This window comes from Oncorhynchus kisutch, linkage group LG27, assembly GCF_002021735.2.
Source record: "Oncorhynchus kisutch isolate 150728-3 linkage group LG27, Okis_V2, whole genome shotgun sequence".
NCBI classification, from domain to species: domain Eukaryota; kingdom Metazoa; phylum Chordata; class Actinopteri; order Salmoniformes; family Salmonidae; genus Oncorhynchus; species Oncorhynchus kisutch.
In genome coordinates this window covers 41,300,715-41,316,703 of record NC_034200.2, presented here as the reverse complement: position 1 = coordinate 41,316,703, position 15,989 = coordinate 41,300,715, and the positions used below count along the sequence as shown (strand labels likewise).

The window sequence follows — 15,989 nt, the reverse complement described above, 5'->3', positions numbered from 1 at the left end:
TCGCCTGGTTCACCAACTACTTCTCAGACAGTGTGTCAAATCGGAGGGCCTGTTGTCCGGATTGGCTCAAATGCATTAAGGAAAGAAATTCCAGAAATGTACTTTTACCAAGGCACACCTGTTAATTGAAATGCATTCCAGGTGACTACCTCAAGAAGTTGGTTGAGAGAATGCAAAGCTGTCATCAAGGCAAAGGGTGGCTACTTTGAAGAATCTCAAATATAAAAAACACTTTTTTGTCACGACATGATTCCATATGTGTTATTTCATAGGTTTTGATGTCTTCACTAATATTCTACAATGTAGAAAACAGTACAAATAAAGAGAAACCCTGGAATGTCCACACTTTTAACTGGTACTGTATGTGAGAATCCCACCCTTCCACAGAGGGGTCATGTTAGTGTGTAACCCAAACTGTTCGCTATAGACAGAAGTTGGCAGATCGGCTGTACCAGCTTTATTTATCTGTATTTAATGAGGCAAGTCGGTTAAGAACAAACTCTTAATTACAAAAACATTTTTAACCTTTATTTAACTAGGCAAGTCGGTTAAGAACAAACTCTTAATTACAAAAACATTTTTAACCTTTATTTAACTAGGCAAGTAGGTTAAGAACAAACTCTTAATTACAAAAACATTTTTATCCTTTATTTAACTAGGCAAGTAGGTTAAGAACAAATTCTTATTTTCAATGACGGCCTAGGAACAGTGGGTTAACTGCCTGTTCAGGGGCAGAACGACAGATTTGTACCTTGTCAGCTCAGGGGTTTGAACTTGCAATCTTCCGGTTACTAGTCCAACGCTCTAACCACTAGGCTACCCTGCCGCCCATGACGGCCTACCCCGGGCCAAACTTGGACGCCGCCGCCCAATAGGACTCCCATTCACGGCCGGCTGTGATGCAGCCTGGAATCTAACCAGGAACTACAGTGACGCCTCTAGCACTGAGATGCAGTGCCTCAGACCACTGCCTCAGACCACTGCCTCAGACCGCTGCCTCAGACCGCTGCACCACTGCTTCAGACCACTGCCTCAGACCGCTGCCTCAGACCACTGCCTCAGACCGCTACCTCAGACCGCTACACTACTGCCTCAGACCGCTGCCTGAGACCGCTGCTTCAGACCGCTGCCTCAGACCGCTGCCTCAGACCGCTGCCTCAGACCGCTGCCTCAGACCGCTGCACCACTGCCTCAGACCGCTGCACCACTGCATCAGACCGCTGCCTCAGACCACTGCCTCAGACCGCTGCCTCAGACCGCTGCACCACTGCCTCAGACCGCTGCCTCAGACCACTGCACCGCTGCCTCAGACCGCTGCCTCAGACCGCTGCACCACTGCCTCAGACCGCTGCCTCAGACCACTGCACCGCTGCCTCAGACCACTGCACCGCTGCCTCAGACCGCTGCCTCAGACCGCTGCGCCACTCAGGACTTCAGGCCGTGGAGAACACCATCGTGTTCGTGAGAGTCTCATCTTTCCATAGAGTGGTCATAATTTTTTATTTTGTCAAACCGCTCTGACTCTACAGATGATTTTGTGAGAAGACAGATTTTTGGAAATGTCTCACGGTCTGACAAACACAGCTCTAGCTCTGTCACCTTTCACCTCAGATGCAGGAAGTGTTACATAGGCAGATTCAGGAAGTGTTACATAGGCAGATGCAGGAAGTGTTACAAAGGCAGATTCAGGAAGTGTTACATAGGCAGATGCAGGAAGTGTTACGTGTTGACCTAAATGACTAATGATGATAAATACAATCCACCTGTGTGTAATCAAGTCTCCGTATAAATGCACCTGCACTGTGATAGTCTCAGAGGTCCGTTAAAAGCGCAGAGAGCATCATGAAGAACAAGGAACACACCAGGCAGGTCCGAGATACTGTTGTGAAGAAGTTTAAAGCCGGATTTGGATACAAAAAGATTTCCCAAGCTTTAAACATCCCAAGGAGCACTGTGCAAGCGATAATATTGAAATGGAAGGAGTATCAGACCACTGCAAATCTACCAAGACCTGGCCGTCCCTCTAAACTTTCAGCTCATACAATGAGAAGACTGATCAGAGATGCAGCCAAGAGGCCCATGATCACTCTGGATGAACTGCAGAGATCTACAGCTGAGGTGGGAGACTCTGTCCATAGGACAACAATCAGTCGTATATTGCACAAATCTGGCCTTTATGGAAGAGTGGCAAGAAGAAAGCCATTTCTTAAAGATATCCATAAAAAGTGTTGTTTAAAGTTTGCCACAGGCCAGCTGGGAGACACACCAAACATGTGGAAGAAGGTGCTCTGGTCAGATGAAACCAAAATTGAACTTTTTGGCAACAATGCAAAACGTTATGTTTGGCGTAAAAGCAACACAGCTCATCACCCTGAACACACCATCCCCACTGTCAAACATGGTGGTGGCAGCATCATGGTTTGGGCCTGCTTTTCTTCAGCAGGGACAGGGAAGATGGTTAAAATTGATGGGAAGATGGATGGAGCCAAATACAGGACCATTCTGGAAGAAAACCTGATGGAGTCTGCAAAAGACCTGAGACTGGGACGGAGATTTGTCTTCCAACAAGACAATGATCCAAAACATAAAGCAAAATCTACAATGGAATGGTTCAAAAATAAACATATCCAGGTGTTAGAATGGCCAAGTCAAAGTCCAGACCTGAATCCAATTGAGAATCTGTGGAAAGAACTGAAAACTGCTGTTCACAAATGCTCTCCATCCAACCTCACTGAGCTCGAGCTGTTTTGCAAGGAGGAATGGGAAAAAAATTCTGTCTCTCGATGTGCAAAACTGATAGAGACATACCCCAAGCGACTTACAGCTGTAATCGCAGCAAAAGGTGGCGCTACAAAGTATTAACTTAAGGGGGCTGAATAATTTTGCACGCCCAATTTTTCAGTTTTTGATTTGTTAAAAAAGTTTGAAATATCCAATAAATGTCGTTCCACTTCATGATTGTGTCCCACTTGTTGTTGATTCTATACAAAAAAATACAGTTTTATATCTTTATGTTTGAAGCCTGAAATGTGGCAAAAGGTCGCAAAGTTCAAGGGGGCCGAATACTGTATGTTCTTCCTTGTCTGTTGTGACCCCGGGTCCACCAGCAACCGCCGCACTAGTGATCATTCACACTCAATTACCTGGATATCATTCACTGTTAAGGTCCACTTTTATCCACGAATTAGCTCAATTTTCTTCTAATTCCGAACAAATCATAAGAAATTACTTGCATGCACTTCTATCTTGGGCCTCTCATCCTATACCTCTTTGGTTATGCCGGACATGTTGTCACAGCCATTTCTACAGGAGCACCACACTCACTGCACAGTGCTAGCACAGTACGGTCACAGACGGAACAATGATTCCGATATTTCATCGGATGTATAAATGTGAAACATCCGCTTGGCGTTTCCGAGAGGTAGCCCAATAACGCAAATTTCCTAATTTATTAAAAAGTGTATCTCAATACATTTATCCCAAAACTATAATATCTTATGAACAGAGTAGACTTTACCATTTGCAAAAGTTGTAAAAAAAAATAACGTTCTTTAGAACGTCCAGCGGAGTGGTTCACAGTGATTGGACACGCACACTTCACATAGTAGGCGTTCCCTAACGAAAATATGCAGATCTATGCTAGAACGCGCCAATAGGATCTGGCGCTTGGCTCTGCCCACCTCCTACGCTTGTTCTGTCCTCTATGACGAGTGGCTGTAGTCTTTGGCACTAAAGATGGGCATTCCTGAACTGGTTCAGTTGGCTCCATTCACGTTAGAAGACCCGACTCATTTGACTCCCAAACGGTTCTTCATTCCAAATGCTTAATTTTTATTTTATTTATTTAACCTGTATGTAAAAACCGACATTGAAACATGAACCAATGTGCAAATCTCCAATGTAAAGCCCAAAAGGTAAGCATCCATTATGTCAGATTGTGAAATGCGCTTTTAATTGTGTTTTTGCCTGGCCAAATTATTACATGGCCTGCAATTTTTTTCTCTCTCAATCAAATCAAATCTAACAAGTAATCTAACAATTCCCAACAACTACCTAATGCACACAAATCTAATGGGGTGAATGAGAATATGTACATATTGGATGAGCGATGGCCGAGAGGCATAGGCAAGATGCAATAGATAGTATAGAATACAGTATATACATGTGATATGAGTAATATAAGATATGTAAACATTATTAAAGTGGCATAATTTAAAGTGACTAGTGATCCATTTATTAAAGTGGCCAGTGATTGGGTCTCAATGTGGGCAGCAGTCTCTCTGAGTTACTGGTGGCTGTTTAACAGTCTGATGGCCTTGAGATAGAAGCTGTTCTTCAGTCTCTCGGTCCCAGCTTTGATGCACCTGTACTGACCTTGCCTTCTGGATGGTAGCGGGGTGAACAGGCAGTGGCTCGGGTGGTTGTTGTCCTTGATGATCTTTATGGGCTTCCTGTGACATCGGGTGGTGTAGGTGTCCTGGAGGGCAGGTAGTTTGCCCCCGGTGATGCGTTGTGCAGACCGCACCACCCTCTGGAGAGCCTTGAGGTTGAGGGCGGTGCAGTTGAAGACAGGATGCTCTCGATTGTGCATCTGTTTTTATGCATTGAAAAAAATCAGAGTGGACCAGATTGACACGCTCGACACAATTTATTGTTTCTGCAGTGACGATTCACCCACTTTAGATACCTATGTTGTAATGTATCTGCAGAAAAACATAGTTTGTTTTTTTTTGCTGAAAAAGCAGTAGAATGCAGAGCAGGGATTCGAATGAACGGCTCTTTCACACAATGCTATTCGGTTCTCGAAGTTCATCAGAAAGAGCCGTTCAAAAAAAAAGAGCCTTTCGTTGGCGAACACGTCACCCGTGCTGAAGTTTGATGTGAGTTTTGCGCGAGAGGTGAGTTGTTGCTGCCTCGAAGCTAACCGATATCTGCCTCGAAACTAACCGAAATCTGCCTCGGTCCTAACCGAAATCTGCCTCGGTCCTAACCGAAATCTGCCTCGATCCTAACCGAAATATGCCTCGGTCCTAACCGAAATCTGCCTCGGTCCTAACCGAAATCCGCTTTCCTTCGCCGTCCGTTACTTTCAAACATCTAGTTACGGTAGTTAGCAAAAGCTCAACGCAGGAGACCACGGAGATGATTCTTTCTAAGCGGATAGACTATGAACATTTTGATACTCAGTAAGTAACTTTTAGACAGCTAATACAGTAACTGTTTTGACGCTGATGGCTAACATAAACACAGCAAACAGTTAGCTAACTGAGTTAGCTTAGTTAACTAGCTACTGTATAGGTTTTTGTAGGTTGTGTTATACCTATCCCAGGCAGATCATTTGGTTTGGCTCGGACATTTGTTGTATTGTTGTAGCTAGCTGGTAAGATTTCAGTGCAGTCATTTACCTTAGCTAGCTAGCAGCATGTTAGCAACAACCACAGAAAGAAGTAACGTTAGTGGCAATAGCTAGTTAGCTAGCAGCATGTTAGCAACAACAACAGATGGAAGTAACGTTAGTAGCAATAGCTAGTTAGCTAGCAGTATGTTAGCAACAACAACAGATGGAAGTAACGTTAGTGGCAATAGCTAGTTAGCTAGCAGCATGTTAGCAACAACAACAGATGGAAGTAACGTTAGTAGCAATAGCTAGTTAGCTAGCAGTATGTTAGCAACAACAACAGACGGAAGTAACGTTAGTGGCAATAGCTAGTTAGGCAGCAAACAGTTGGTCCTTTTATTCACAGGTCTCAATATTCGACAGACCAAGGAAGTCAAGGAGGTGAGACCGGTGGCTACATCAGGGTAGGCAGCTAGAAGCACAACATTAAAGTACCACTCGTGTCTCCTTTTCACCTCCACTTAACACCTTGTTTAGTTAACAAAAGGTACATCTGAATAGGTGGTCCTGGTAAGTCAGGACAGCAGAAGTTCCTCTTCATTGATCCCGAACACCTTGAAGTTTGCACATTTCTAAACCCTTTTACTCAACATATTGTTTTACCCTTTAGTGTGTGTACTTTACAGTATTTATACTTGGGATATCGCTTTTCAACAGGCAAAGTTCACAAATCGTTGTCTTTAACTATATCCCTTTCATACACATACCAAAATCCCACAAATTTGTGGCTGCTTTTTTGTGTAATTGAAAGGGATAGTGGTAAGAAGAAAGAGAAACATGACACATTTAAAACCCACCTAAAGAACTAGTCAAGATTGCTGCATTTTCAGACCCTGTAACCAAAATACAGGATATTGGGTCTGTGAGAATGGTTCTGTTTTTTTTGCAGGTAGCTGTTTTACACTTCCATTGTTTAAAACACCTCCCTAATTTGAAATGAAAAACAATGTTTTTTTGGTATTGTAAGTAATTATAGGTCATATTTCATAGAAATCTGGAAACACTGGGCCGTTACCATAACAACACCCCTCCCAATCTGCTAGTTACCCACTGATATGTATAAAAGGGGTATGTATACCTGCAAGAAAGTGGTAAATAAGGGACTGTTTGAAAGGGGGTCATATAAACATTGCCTTATATATTTTTTTACAGGTAATATACCACATCTTCTGTCTGAAATGGCAACTAGCTATTTAGCTACTTCTCCTTCAGACCTTTTTGTTCTGATCCAGAACAAGGGGGTGTGATCTCCCTGTGTTGCAGCTGAATCTGCAGGATTTGTGTGTGTAATGCTCTCCCTGTGTTGCAGCTGAATCTGCAAGGTTTGTGTGTGTAATGCTCTCCCTGTGTTGCAGCTGAATCTGCAGGATGTGTGTGTGTAATGCTCTCCCTGTGTTGCAGGTGAATCTGCAGTATTGTGTGAGGTGGGGAAGCTCCATGCGTCCATCCAGACTGAGTCGCTCAGCCTCCAACAAGGCCTCTGAAGCCTGGGGCTCCAGTGACCCTGCTGCCCAGCCGGGGATGACGACGAGGAGGGGGAGGAGTAGTAGTAGGCGGCGGGGGGAGGGTGAAGGGACAGGGCCGGACTGGGACTCTGCTGACTCAAGCATCGTGATCTCAGACGAGGCCACGGATAATGACCTGATTGATCATCACCATGGAAACCACAGTGTCTCAGAATGTGGGTCACCACCGCTAGAGCTGTCAGTCAGCCAGGGGAAGGCTGTGATTGGTGGAAAGGTGACAGGGCAGATGGAGAGAGGCGTAGAGTCAGACGCTGAATCCTGCTGCTCATTGGACAGCATTGTCTCTGGCCCCTCCTTCATTGTTCAAGGCACTCCACTAACTCTTCCCCCTGGTCTGTGTTTGACATGTCAGAGACTTCACAGAGAAGCCCAGAGGGGAAGACCCACTCCGCTGGACAAACTAACAGACAATGGTGAATACACACAAACACACCCACCCTGTCAGAGAAGTCCTGTACCGAGCAAAACAAACCTACTGAGCAGATGTCTGATTCTAATAGACATTCTCTCTGATTGGTCTATCAGATCCCACTTCCTTGTCATGTGACCAATGGGTTCTCATGAAGAAGTGGACACCCAGAAGACCACAGAACATTAAAGGGTAAGAGAGAGGAGTGTGTGTGTGTGTGTGTGTGTGTGTGTGTGTGTGTGTGTGTGTGTGTGTGTAAGTAAGTAACCCACAGTACTGCTGTTGCTATCAGGAGGCTGTGGATCCATCTGGGCCGGATTAGACACAGAGAGCAGACCAGGGGAGAACAGCCAGCCTGCTCCAGACCACACATTTTCCTACAGAGGTAACACACACTCACAACCTGAGGTAACACAGTTAAATAAAGGTTCAATTTAACACACACACACACTCACTCACTGAAGTAACAAACACCTTGTGTGTAGGAACCTGGGGAGATATGAGAACCAGGCTGTGAGCAGAGGGAGGAAGAGGAAGAAGAGGTCCAGAGGAAGTCGTCAGAGGGCGGGAACATGCATCCAAAGCAACAGTCTCAACCGCAGTGGTCTCCATAGCAGCGCTCTCCATAGCGATCCTGATGAAAAGGCGGTAGGTAGCCCAGATTTGCGTTATTTCACAAAGTTCTATCTAGCGCTTCTGTGAACAAATCAAATGTACTGGTCTTTGATAACACTGGTCTTTGATAACACTGGTCTTTGATAACACTGGCCTTTAATAAAACTGGTCTTTAATAACACTGGTCTTTAATAACACTGGTCTTTAATAACACTGGCCTTTGATAACACTGGTCTTTGATAACACTGGTCTTTGATAACACTGGTCTTTGATAACACTGGTCTTTGATAACACTGGTCTTTGATAACACTGGCCTTTGATAACACTGGTCTTTGATAACACTGGCCTTTGATAACACTGGACTTTTTTTTTTTCACCTTTATTTAACCAGGTAGGCTAGTTGAGAACAAGTTCTCATTTGCAACTGCGACCTGGCCAAGATAAAGCATAGCAGTGTGAACAGACAACACAGAGTTACACATGGAGTAAACAATTAACAAGTCAATAACACAGTAGAAAAAAAAGGGGGAGTCTATATACAATGTGTGCAAAAGGCATGAGGAGGTAGGCGAATGATTACAATTTTGCAGATTAACACTGGAGTGATAAATGATCAGATGGTCATGTACAGGTAGAGATATTGGTGTGCAAAAGAGCAGAAAAGTAAATAAATAAAAACAGTATGGGGATGAGGTAGGTGAAAATGGGTGGGCTATTTACCAATAGACTATGTACAGCTGCAGCGATCGGTTAGCTGCTCAGATAGCTGATGTTTGAAGTTGGTGAGGGAGATAAAAGTCTCCAACTTCAGCGATTTTTGCAATTCGTTCCAGTCACAGGCAGCAGAGTACTGGAACGAAAGGCGGCCAAATGAGGTGTTGGCTTTAGGGATGATCAGTGAGATACACCTGCTGGAGCGCGTGCTACGGATGGGTGTTGCCATCGTGACCAGTGAACTGAGATAAGGCGGAGCTTTACCTAGCATGGACTTGTAGATGACCTGGAGCCAGTGGGTCTGGCGACGAATATGTAGCGAGGGCCAGCCGACTAGAGCATACAAGTCGCAGTGGTGGGTGGTATAAGGTGCTTTAGTGACAAAACGGATGGCACTGTGATAGACTGCATCCAGTTTGCTTAGTAGAGTGTTGGAAGCCATTTTGTAGATGACATCGCCGAAGTCGAGGATCGGTAGGATAGTCAGTTTTACTAGGGTAAGCTTGGCGGCGTGAGTGAAGGAGGCTTTGTTGCGGAATAGAAAGCCGACTCTTGATTTGATTTTCGATTGGAGATGTTTGATATGAGTCTGGAAGGAGAGTTTGCAGTCTAGCCAGACACCTAGGTACTTATAGATGTCCACATATTCAAGGTCGGAACCATCCAGGGTGGTGATGCTAGTCGGGCATGCGGGTGCAGGCAGCGATCGGTTGAAAAGCATGCATTTGGTTTTACTAGCGTTTAAGAGCAGTTGGAGGCCACGGAAGGAGTGTTGTATGGCATTGAAGCTCGTTTGGAGGTTAGATAGCACAGTGTCCAATGACGGGCCGAAAGTATATAGAATGGTTTCGTCTGCGTAGAGGTGGATCAGGGAATCGCCCGCAGCAAGAGCAACATCATTGATATATACAGAGAAAAGAGTCGGCCCGAGAATTGAACCCTGTGGCACCCCCATAGAGACTGCCAGAGGACCGGACAGCATGCCCTCCGATTTGACACACTGAACTCTGTCTGCAAAGTAATTGGTGAACCAGGCAAGGCAGTCTTCCGAAAAACCGAGGCTACTGAGTCTGCCGATAAGAATATGGTGATTGACAGAGTCGAAAGCCTTGGCAAGGTCGATGAAGACGGCTGGACAGTACTGTCTTTTATCGATGGCAGTTATGATATCATTTAGGACCTTGAGTGTGGCTGAGGTGCACCCTTGACCGGCTCGGAAACCAGATTGCACAGCGGAGAAGGTACGGTGGGATTCGAGATGGTCAGTGGCCTGTTTGTTGACTTGGCTTTCGAAGACCTTAGATAGGCAGGGCAGGATGGATATAGGTCTGTAACAGTTTGGGTCCAGGGTGTCTCCCCCTTTGAAGAGGGGGATGACTGCGGCAGCTTTCCAATCCTTGGGGATCTCAGACGATATGAAAGAGAGGTTGAACAGGCTGGTAATAGGGGTTGCGACAATGGCGGCGGATAGTTTCAGAAATAGAGGGTCCAGATTGTCAAGATAACACTGGTCTTTGATAACACTGGCCTTTGATAACACTGGTCTTTAATAACACTGGTCTTTGATAACACTGGCCTTTAATAACACTGGCCTTTGATAACACTGGTCTTTGATAACACTGGTCTTTGATAACAGATAACACTGGTCTTTGATAACACTGGTCTTTGATAACACTGGTCTTTGATAACACTGGTCTTTGATAACAGATAACACTGGTCTTTAATAACACTGGCCTTTGATAACACTGGTCTTTGATAACAGATAACACTGGCCTTTGATAACACTGGCCTTTGATAACACTGGCCTTTAATAACACTGGCCTTTGATAACACTGGTCTTTGATAACAGATAACACTGGCCTTTGATAACACTGGCCTTTGATAACACTGGCCTTTGATAACACTGGCCTTTGATAACACTGGCCTTTGATAACACTGGCCTTTGATAACACTGGTCTTTGATAACACTGGTCTTTGATAACACTGGTCTTTGATAACACTGGTCTTTGATAACACTGGTCTTTAATAACACTGGTCTTTGATAACACTGGCCTTTGTCTAAATGAAATTCTAATATCCATGTGACATTGTTACATACAGGGATATACAATGACATTTGAAATTATTAAGTTAATAAAATCACACACTTTGTGTAGTTTGTATGAGGTACGCCCCATAAAATGTCCGGTAGCCTTCACCTGTCTAGCTTGTTGTTTATGTTGGCCTATCAAAGCAGCAAAGAGACTCAATGTGTACCAAGGGGAGTGACAGTTCACGAAGGCAATGCAAGATGGAGTTAAATGGCTACAACGAGCACCAACATGTAGGCTTTTGTGTTATCTGTATGGGGTTGTGGAGAAAGCACAAAATGTGGCCTCAATTAGCCTAGATAGCTAAATAGCTACTCCAGCCCATGACCTGATGAATAACATTGTGGGTGCTACATTAATTAATTAATTAATCAGAAGTCTACATACACCTTAGCCAAATAAATTTAAAGTAAGTTTTTCACAATTCCTGACGTTTAATCCTAGTATAAATTCCCTGTTTTAGGTCAGTTAGGATCACCACTTTATTTTAAGAATGTCAAATGTCAGAATAATAGTAGAGTTATTTATTTCAGCTTTTATTTATTCCATCTCATTCCCCGTGGGTCAGAAGTTTACATACACTCAATTCGTATTTGGTAGCATTGCCTTTAAATTCGGTCAAATGTTACGGGAATCCTTCCACAAGCTTCCCGCAATAAGTTGGGTGAATTTTGGCCCATTCCTCCTGACAGAGCTGGTGTAACTGAGTCAAGCCATTTTGCCACAACTTTGAAAGTATGCTTGGGGTCGTTGTCCATTTGGAAGACCCATTTGCGACCAAGCTTTAACTTCCTGACTGATGTCTTGATGTTGCTTCAATATATACACATAATTTTCCATCCTCATGATATCATCTATTTTGTGAAGTGCACCAGTCCCTCCTGCAGCAAAGAACCCCCACAACATGATGCTGCCACCCCCGTGCTTCACGGTTGGGATGGTGTTCTTCGGCTTGCAAGCCTCCCCCTTTTTCCTCCAAACATAATGATGATCATTATGGCCAAACAGTTCTATTTTTGTTTCATTGACCAGAGGACATTTCTCCAAAAGGTACTATCTTTGTCCCCATGTGCAGTTGCAAACCGTAGTCTGGATTTTTTTTTCTTCAGGTTGTTGATATAGGACTTGTTTTACTGTGGATATAGATACTTTTGTACCTGTTTCCTCCAGCATCTTCAAAAGGTCCTTTGATGTTGTTCTGGGATTGATTTGTACTTTTCGCACCAAAGTACATTGATCTCTAGGAGACAGAACGCATCTCCTTCCTGAGCGGTATGACGGCTGCGTGGTCCCATGGTGTTTATACTTCTGTACTATTGTTTAAACAGATTAACGTGGTACCTTCAGGCTTTTGGAAATTGCTTCCAAGGATGAAGCAGACTGCAATGTTTTTTCTGAGGTCTTGGCTGATTTCTTTAGATTTTCCTATGATGTCAATCAGAGGCACTGAGTTTGAAGGTAGACATTGAAATACATCCACAGGTACACCTCCAATTGACTCAAATGATGTCAATTAGCCTATTAGAAGCTTCTAAAGCCATGACATCATTTTCTGGAATTTTCCAAGTTGTTTAAAGGCACAGTCAACTTAGTGTATGAAAAATTCTGGCCCACTGGAATTGTGATACAGTGAATTATAAGGGAAATAATCTGTCTGTAAACAATTGTTGGAAAAATGAATGGGGGTCATGCACAACGTAGATGTACTAACCAACTTGCCAAAACTATAGTTTGTTAACAAGAAATTTGTGTAGTTGTTGAAAAATAAGTTTTAATGACTCCAACCTAAGTGTACAGTTGAAGTCGGAAGTTTACATACATACATGCACACCATACCAGACAAATACAGGGAAAAAAAGAACCAGAAGTCATTTGAACACTAAGGGCAGGTTCATATGGGAGACAAGCCTACATACAATCTGTATACACACACTGTTCTCCTGCTGGTCACAACATACACTACATGTGAGGTCGTCTTGGCTATAGCCCAGTAGCTTCTCTCTCTGCCTCCGTCTACTTGCTCCCATCTAACCAGCACCTCCGCGGCAATAGAGCACTAGCCTCCTCCGCATGCAGCAGTGCTCAGGTTACAAACGGTTTTGAATTCATTAATTTTTATTCTGGATATCCGACGCACATTTGTGATACTGTTCGGATAGTGAAATGATTTCATAACCCCATCCCTGGCAGTTAGCGTTACCGCTCCATTGTGTATGTTGTGACCTGCAGGAGAACAGTGATGACAGCGGTCTGGAGCGTACACGCAGGGTCCTCACCTTCCAGGTGGTCCCCTCCACCATTACCATGGAAACCCAGCAGGAGGCCACGCCCCCACAGGAGGAGGAGCCCAGGAAGAAGAGCGGCGGCTTCAGATCCCAGCTGGCTCAGCTCCAAGCCAACCGCAGCCGTGTCGTCAGGGAAACACACACATGACTGATGACATCACTGTCAGATTCCAAATATGTTCTTTATTGCCATCCTTGATTGTTTGTCAATTCTCTACCTGCTTCTGCTCAGTTTGTTCTCCTTCAAGCATGGCTGGAGGGAGTTACCATCATATCTCTTCCATTAGAGGGGATGTGCATGGAGTTACTATTTACACAGTGTCTCTTATACTAGTTGAATCTAGTTTTGAATGTAAATAATTGTCATGTTTCTGTTGAAGTTAGTTATCTGTATCAGATCTTCCCTGTTTATTTCACACTGAAGAATACATGTTATTTTATTGTATCTCTTCTGTTCAGAGATGAGGTCTCTACTACCAGACACAGCTGGGACAGTGCCCTCTACTGATATGGCCCGTATTCATAAACCTCAGAATAGGACTGCTGATCTAGGACCAGATCAGAATGAAGGGACAGGGGGTCCTGATTCTATTCAGAATGAAGGGACAGGGGGTCCTGATTCTATTCAGAAGGGACAGGGGGTCCTGATTCTATTCAGAATGAAGGGACATGGGGTCCTGATTCTATTCAGAATGAAGGGACATGGGTTCCTGATTCTATTCAGAATGAAGGGACAGGGGGTCCTGATTCTATTCAGAATGAAGGGACAGGGGGTCCTGATTCTATTCAGAATGAAGGGACAGGGGGTCCTGATTCTATTCAGAATGAAGGGACAGGGGGTCCTGATTCTATTCAGAGGGGACAGGGGTCCTGATTCTATTCAGAATGAAGGGACAGGGGGTCCTGATTCTATTCAGAAGGGACAGGGGGTCCTGATTCTATTCAGAATGAAGGGACAGGGGGTCCTGATCCTATTCAGAATGAAGGGACATGGGGTCCTGATTCTATTCAGAAGGGACAGGGGGTCTTGATTCTATTCAGAATGAAGGGACAGGGGGTCCTGATCCTATTCAGAATGAAGGGACATGGGGTCCTGATTCTATTCAGAAGGGACAGGGGGTCTTGATTCTATTCAGAATGAAGGGACAGGGGGTCCTGATCCTATTCAGAATGAAGGGACAGGGGGTCCTGATCCTATTCAGAATGAAGGGACAGGGGGTCCTGATCCTATTCAGAATGAAGGGACATGGGGTCCTGATCCTAGATCAGCACTCCTATTCAGAGATGCTTTTAGAATATTGACCAAGGCTTGACATTGCGATGAATTTGCTAGTGCCAACTGAAAGCTACTGGCCCGAATGGGAAATGATATACTGTCCTGGGTTGACATCTGACATAAACTCAGCATAAAAAGAAACGTCCTCTCACTGTCAACTGTGTCTATTTTCAGAAAACTTAACATGTGTAAATATTTGTATGAACATAAGATTCAACAACTGAGACATAAACTGAACAAGTTCCACAGATTAACAGAAATTGAATGTGTCCCTGAACAATGGGGGGTCAAAATCAAAAGTAACAGTCAGAATCTGGTGTGGCCACCAGCTGCACCAGATTTGCCAGTTCTTGCTGTGAGATGTTACACCACTCTTCCACCAAGGCACCTGCAAGTTCCTGGACCTTTCTGGTGGGAATGGCCCTAGGCCTCACCCTCCGATCCAACGGGTCTCAGACGTGCTCAATGGGATTGAGATCTGGGCTCTTCGCTGGCCATGGCAGAACACTGACATTCCTGTCTTGCAGGAAATCACGCACAGAACGAACAGTATGGCTGGTAGGCATTGTCATGACCCAATGTTGCCTATGGACACAAACCCACCGTCGCTGGACCAGACAGGACTGGCAAAAAGTGCTCTTCACTGACGAGTCATGGTTTTGTCTCACCAGGTGTGATGGTCTGATTCGCGTTTATCGTTGAAGGAATGAGCGTTACACCGAGGCCTGTACACTGGAGCGGGATCGTTTTGGAGGGTCTGTCATGGTCTTGGGCGGTGTGTCGCAGCATCATTAGACTGAGCTTGTTGTCTTTGCAGGCAATCTCAACGCTGTGCGTTACAGGGTAGACATCCTCCTCCCTCATGTGGTACCCTTCCTGCAGGCTCATCCTGGGTCTGCAGGAAGGGTGGCTAATCAGTCTGATACAAACACACTAAAGATGTGGCTTGTCAGTCTGACACAAACACACTAATGAACTCTGTCCATGTGGTAGTAGTCAGTCTGACACAAACACACTAATGAACTATGTCCATGTGGTAGTAGTCAGTCTGTCCATGTGGTAGTCAGTCTGACACAAACACACTAATGAACTATGTCCATGTGGTAGTCAGTCTGACACAAACACACTAATGAACTCTGTCCATGTGGTAGTAGTCAGTCTGACACAAACACACTAATGAACTATGTCCATGTGGTAGTAGTCAGTCTGTCCATGTGGTAGTCAGTCTGACACAAACACACTAATGAACTATGTCCATGTGGTAGTAGTCAGTCTGTCCATGTGGTAGTAGTCAGTCTGACACAAACACACTAATGAACTCTGTCCATGTGGTAGTAGTCAGTCTGTCCATGTGGTAGTCAGTCTGACACAAACACACTAATGAACTATGTCCATGTGGTAGTAGTCAGTCTGACACAAACACACTAATGAACTATGTCCATGTGGTAGTAGTCAGTCTGTCACAAACACACTAATGGACTGTCCATGTGGTAGTAGTCAGTCTGTCCATTTGAGATGTTGAAGAGTTAATGTATCATGTTTTTAAATGAGAAAGCGACCTAAAACCAGGTTCCCTTTTGTAATGGAAGACTTTGTATGGAAAACCAGGTTGAAGACAACATTCAGTGTTGTCGTGGTCAGACCTTCACATGTAACAAGCACAAAAGACTAGCGCA

General features: G+C 44.4%; 1 protein-coding gene across 6 annotated transcripts; it reads left to right on the top strand.

Annotated features, from left to right (window-relative positions):
- The first annotated feature begins 4,769 nt into the window (after positions 1 to 4,769).
- si:ch211-227n13.3 (uncharacterized) lies at positions 4,770 to 14,467 on the top strand. Of its 6 annotated transcripts, XM_031806705.1 has the most exons (7): positions 4,832 to 5,186; positions 5,745 to 5,802; positions 6,800 to 7,337; positions 7,450 to 7,525; positions 7,626 to 7,718; positions 7,819 to 7,981; positions 12,982 to 14,467. In XM_031806705.1, the coding sequence occupies exons 1-7, from the start codon at positions 5,143 to 5,145 to the stop codon at positions 13,183 to 13,185; spliced, it is 1,176 nt and encodes a 391-aa protein (XP_031662565.1). In that variant the 5' UTR covers positions 4,832 to 5,142; the 3' UTR covers positions 13,186 to 14,467. The 6 variants fall into 6 exon arrangements, 3 of the variants coding, with proteins under 3 accessions (XP_020318826.1, XP_031662565.1, XP_031662566.1); XM_020463237.2 differs by lacking the exon at positions 5,745 to 5,802 and having other exon boundaries at positions 4,770 to 4,898; XR_004205744.1 differs by lacking the exon at positions 5,745 to 5,802 and having other exon boundaries at positions 7,626 to 7,741.
- The last annotated feature ends 1,522 nt before the right edge of the window (positions 14,468 to 15,989 follow it).

Excerpts from the sequence above, each read along its gene's own strand:
- si:ch211-227n13.3 (XM_031806705.1), top strand. The coding sequence starts at position 5,143 with ATGATTCTTTCTAAGCGGATAGACTATGAACATTTTGATACTCA. Across the intron at positions 5,803-6,799 it reads AGACCGGTGGCTACATCAGG|GTGAATCTGCAGTATTGTGT; the intron begins GTAGGCAGCTAG and ends CCTGTGTTGCAG. Across the intron at positions 7,982-12,981 it reads GCGATCCTGATGAAAAGGCG|GAGAACAGTGATGACAGCGG; the intron begins GTAGGTAGCCCA and ends TGTGACCTGCAG.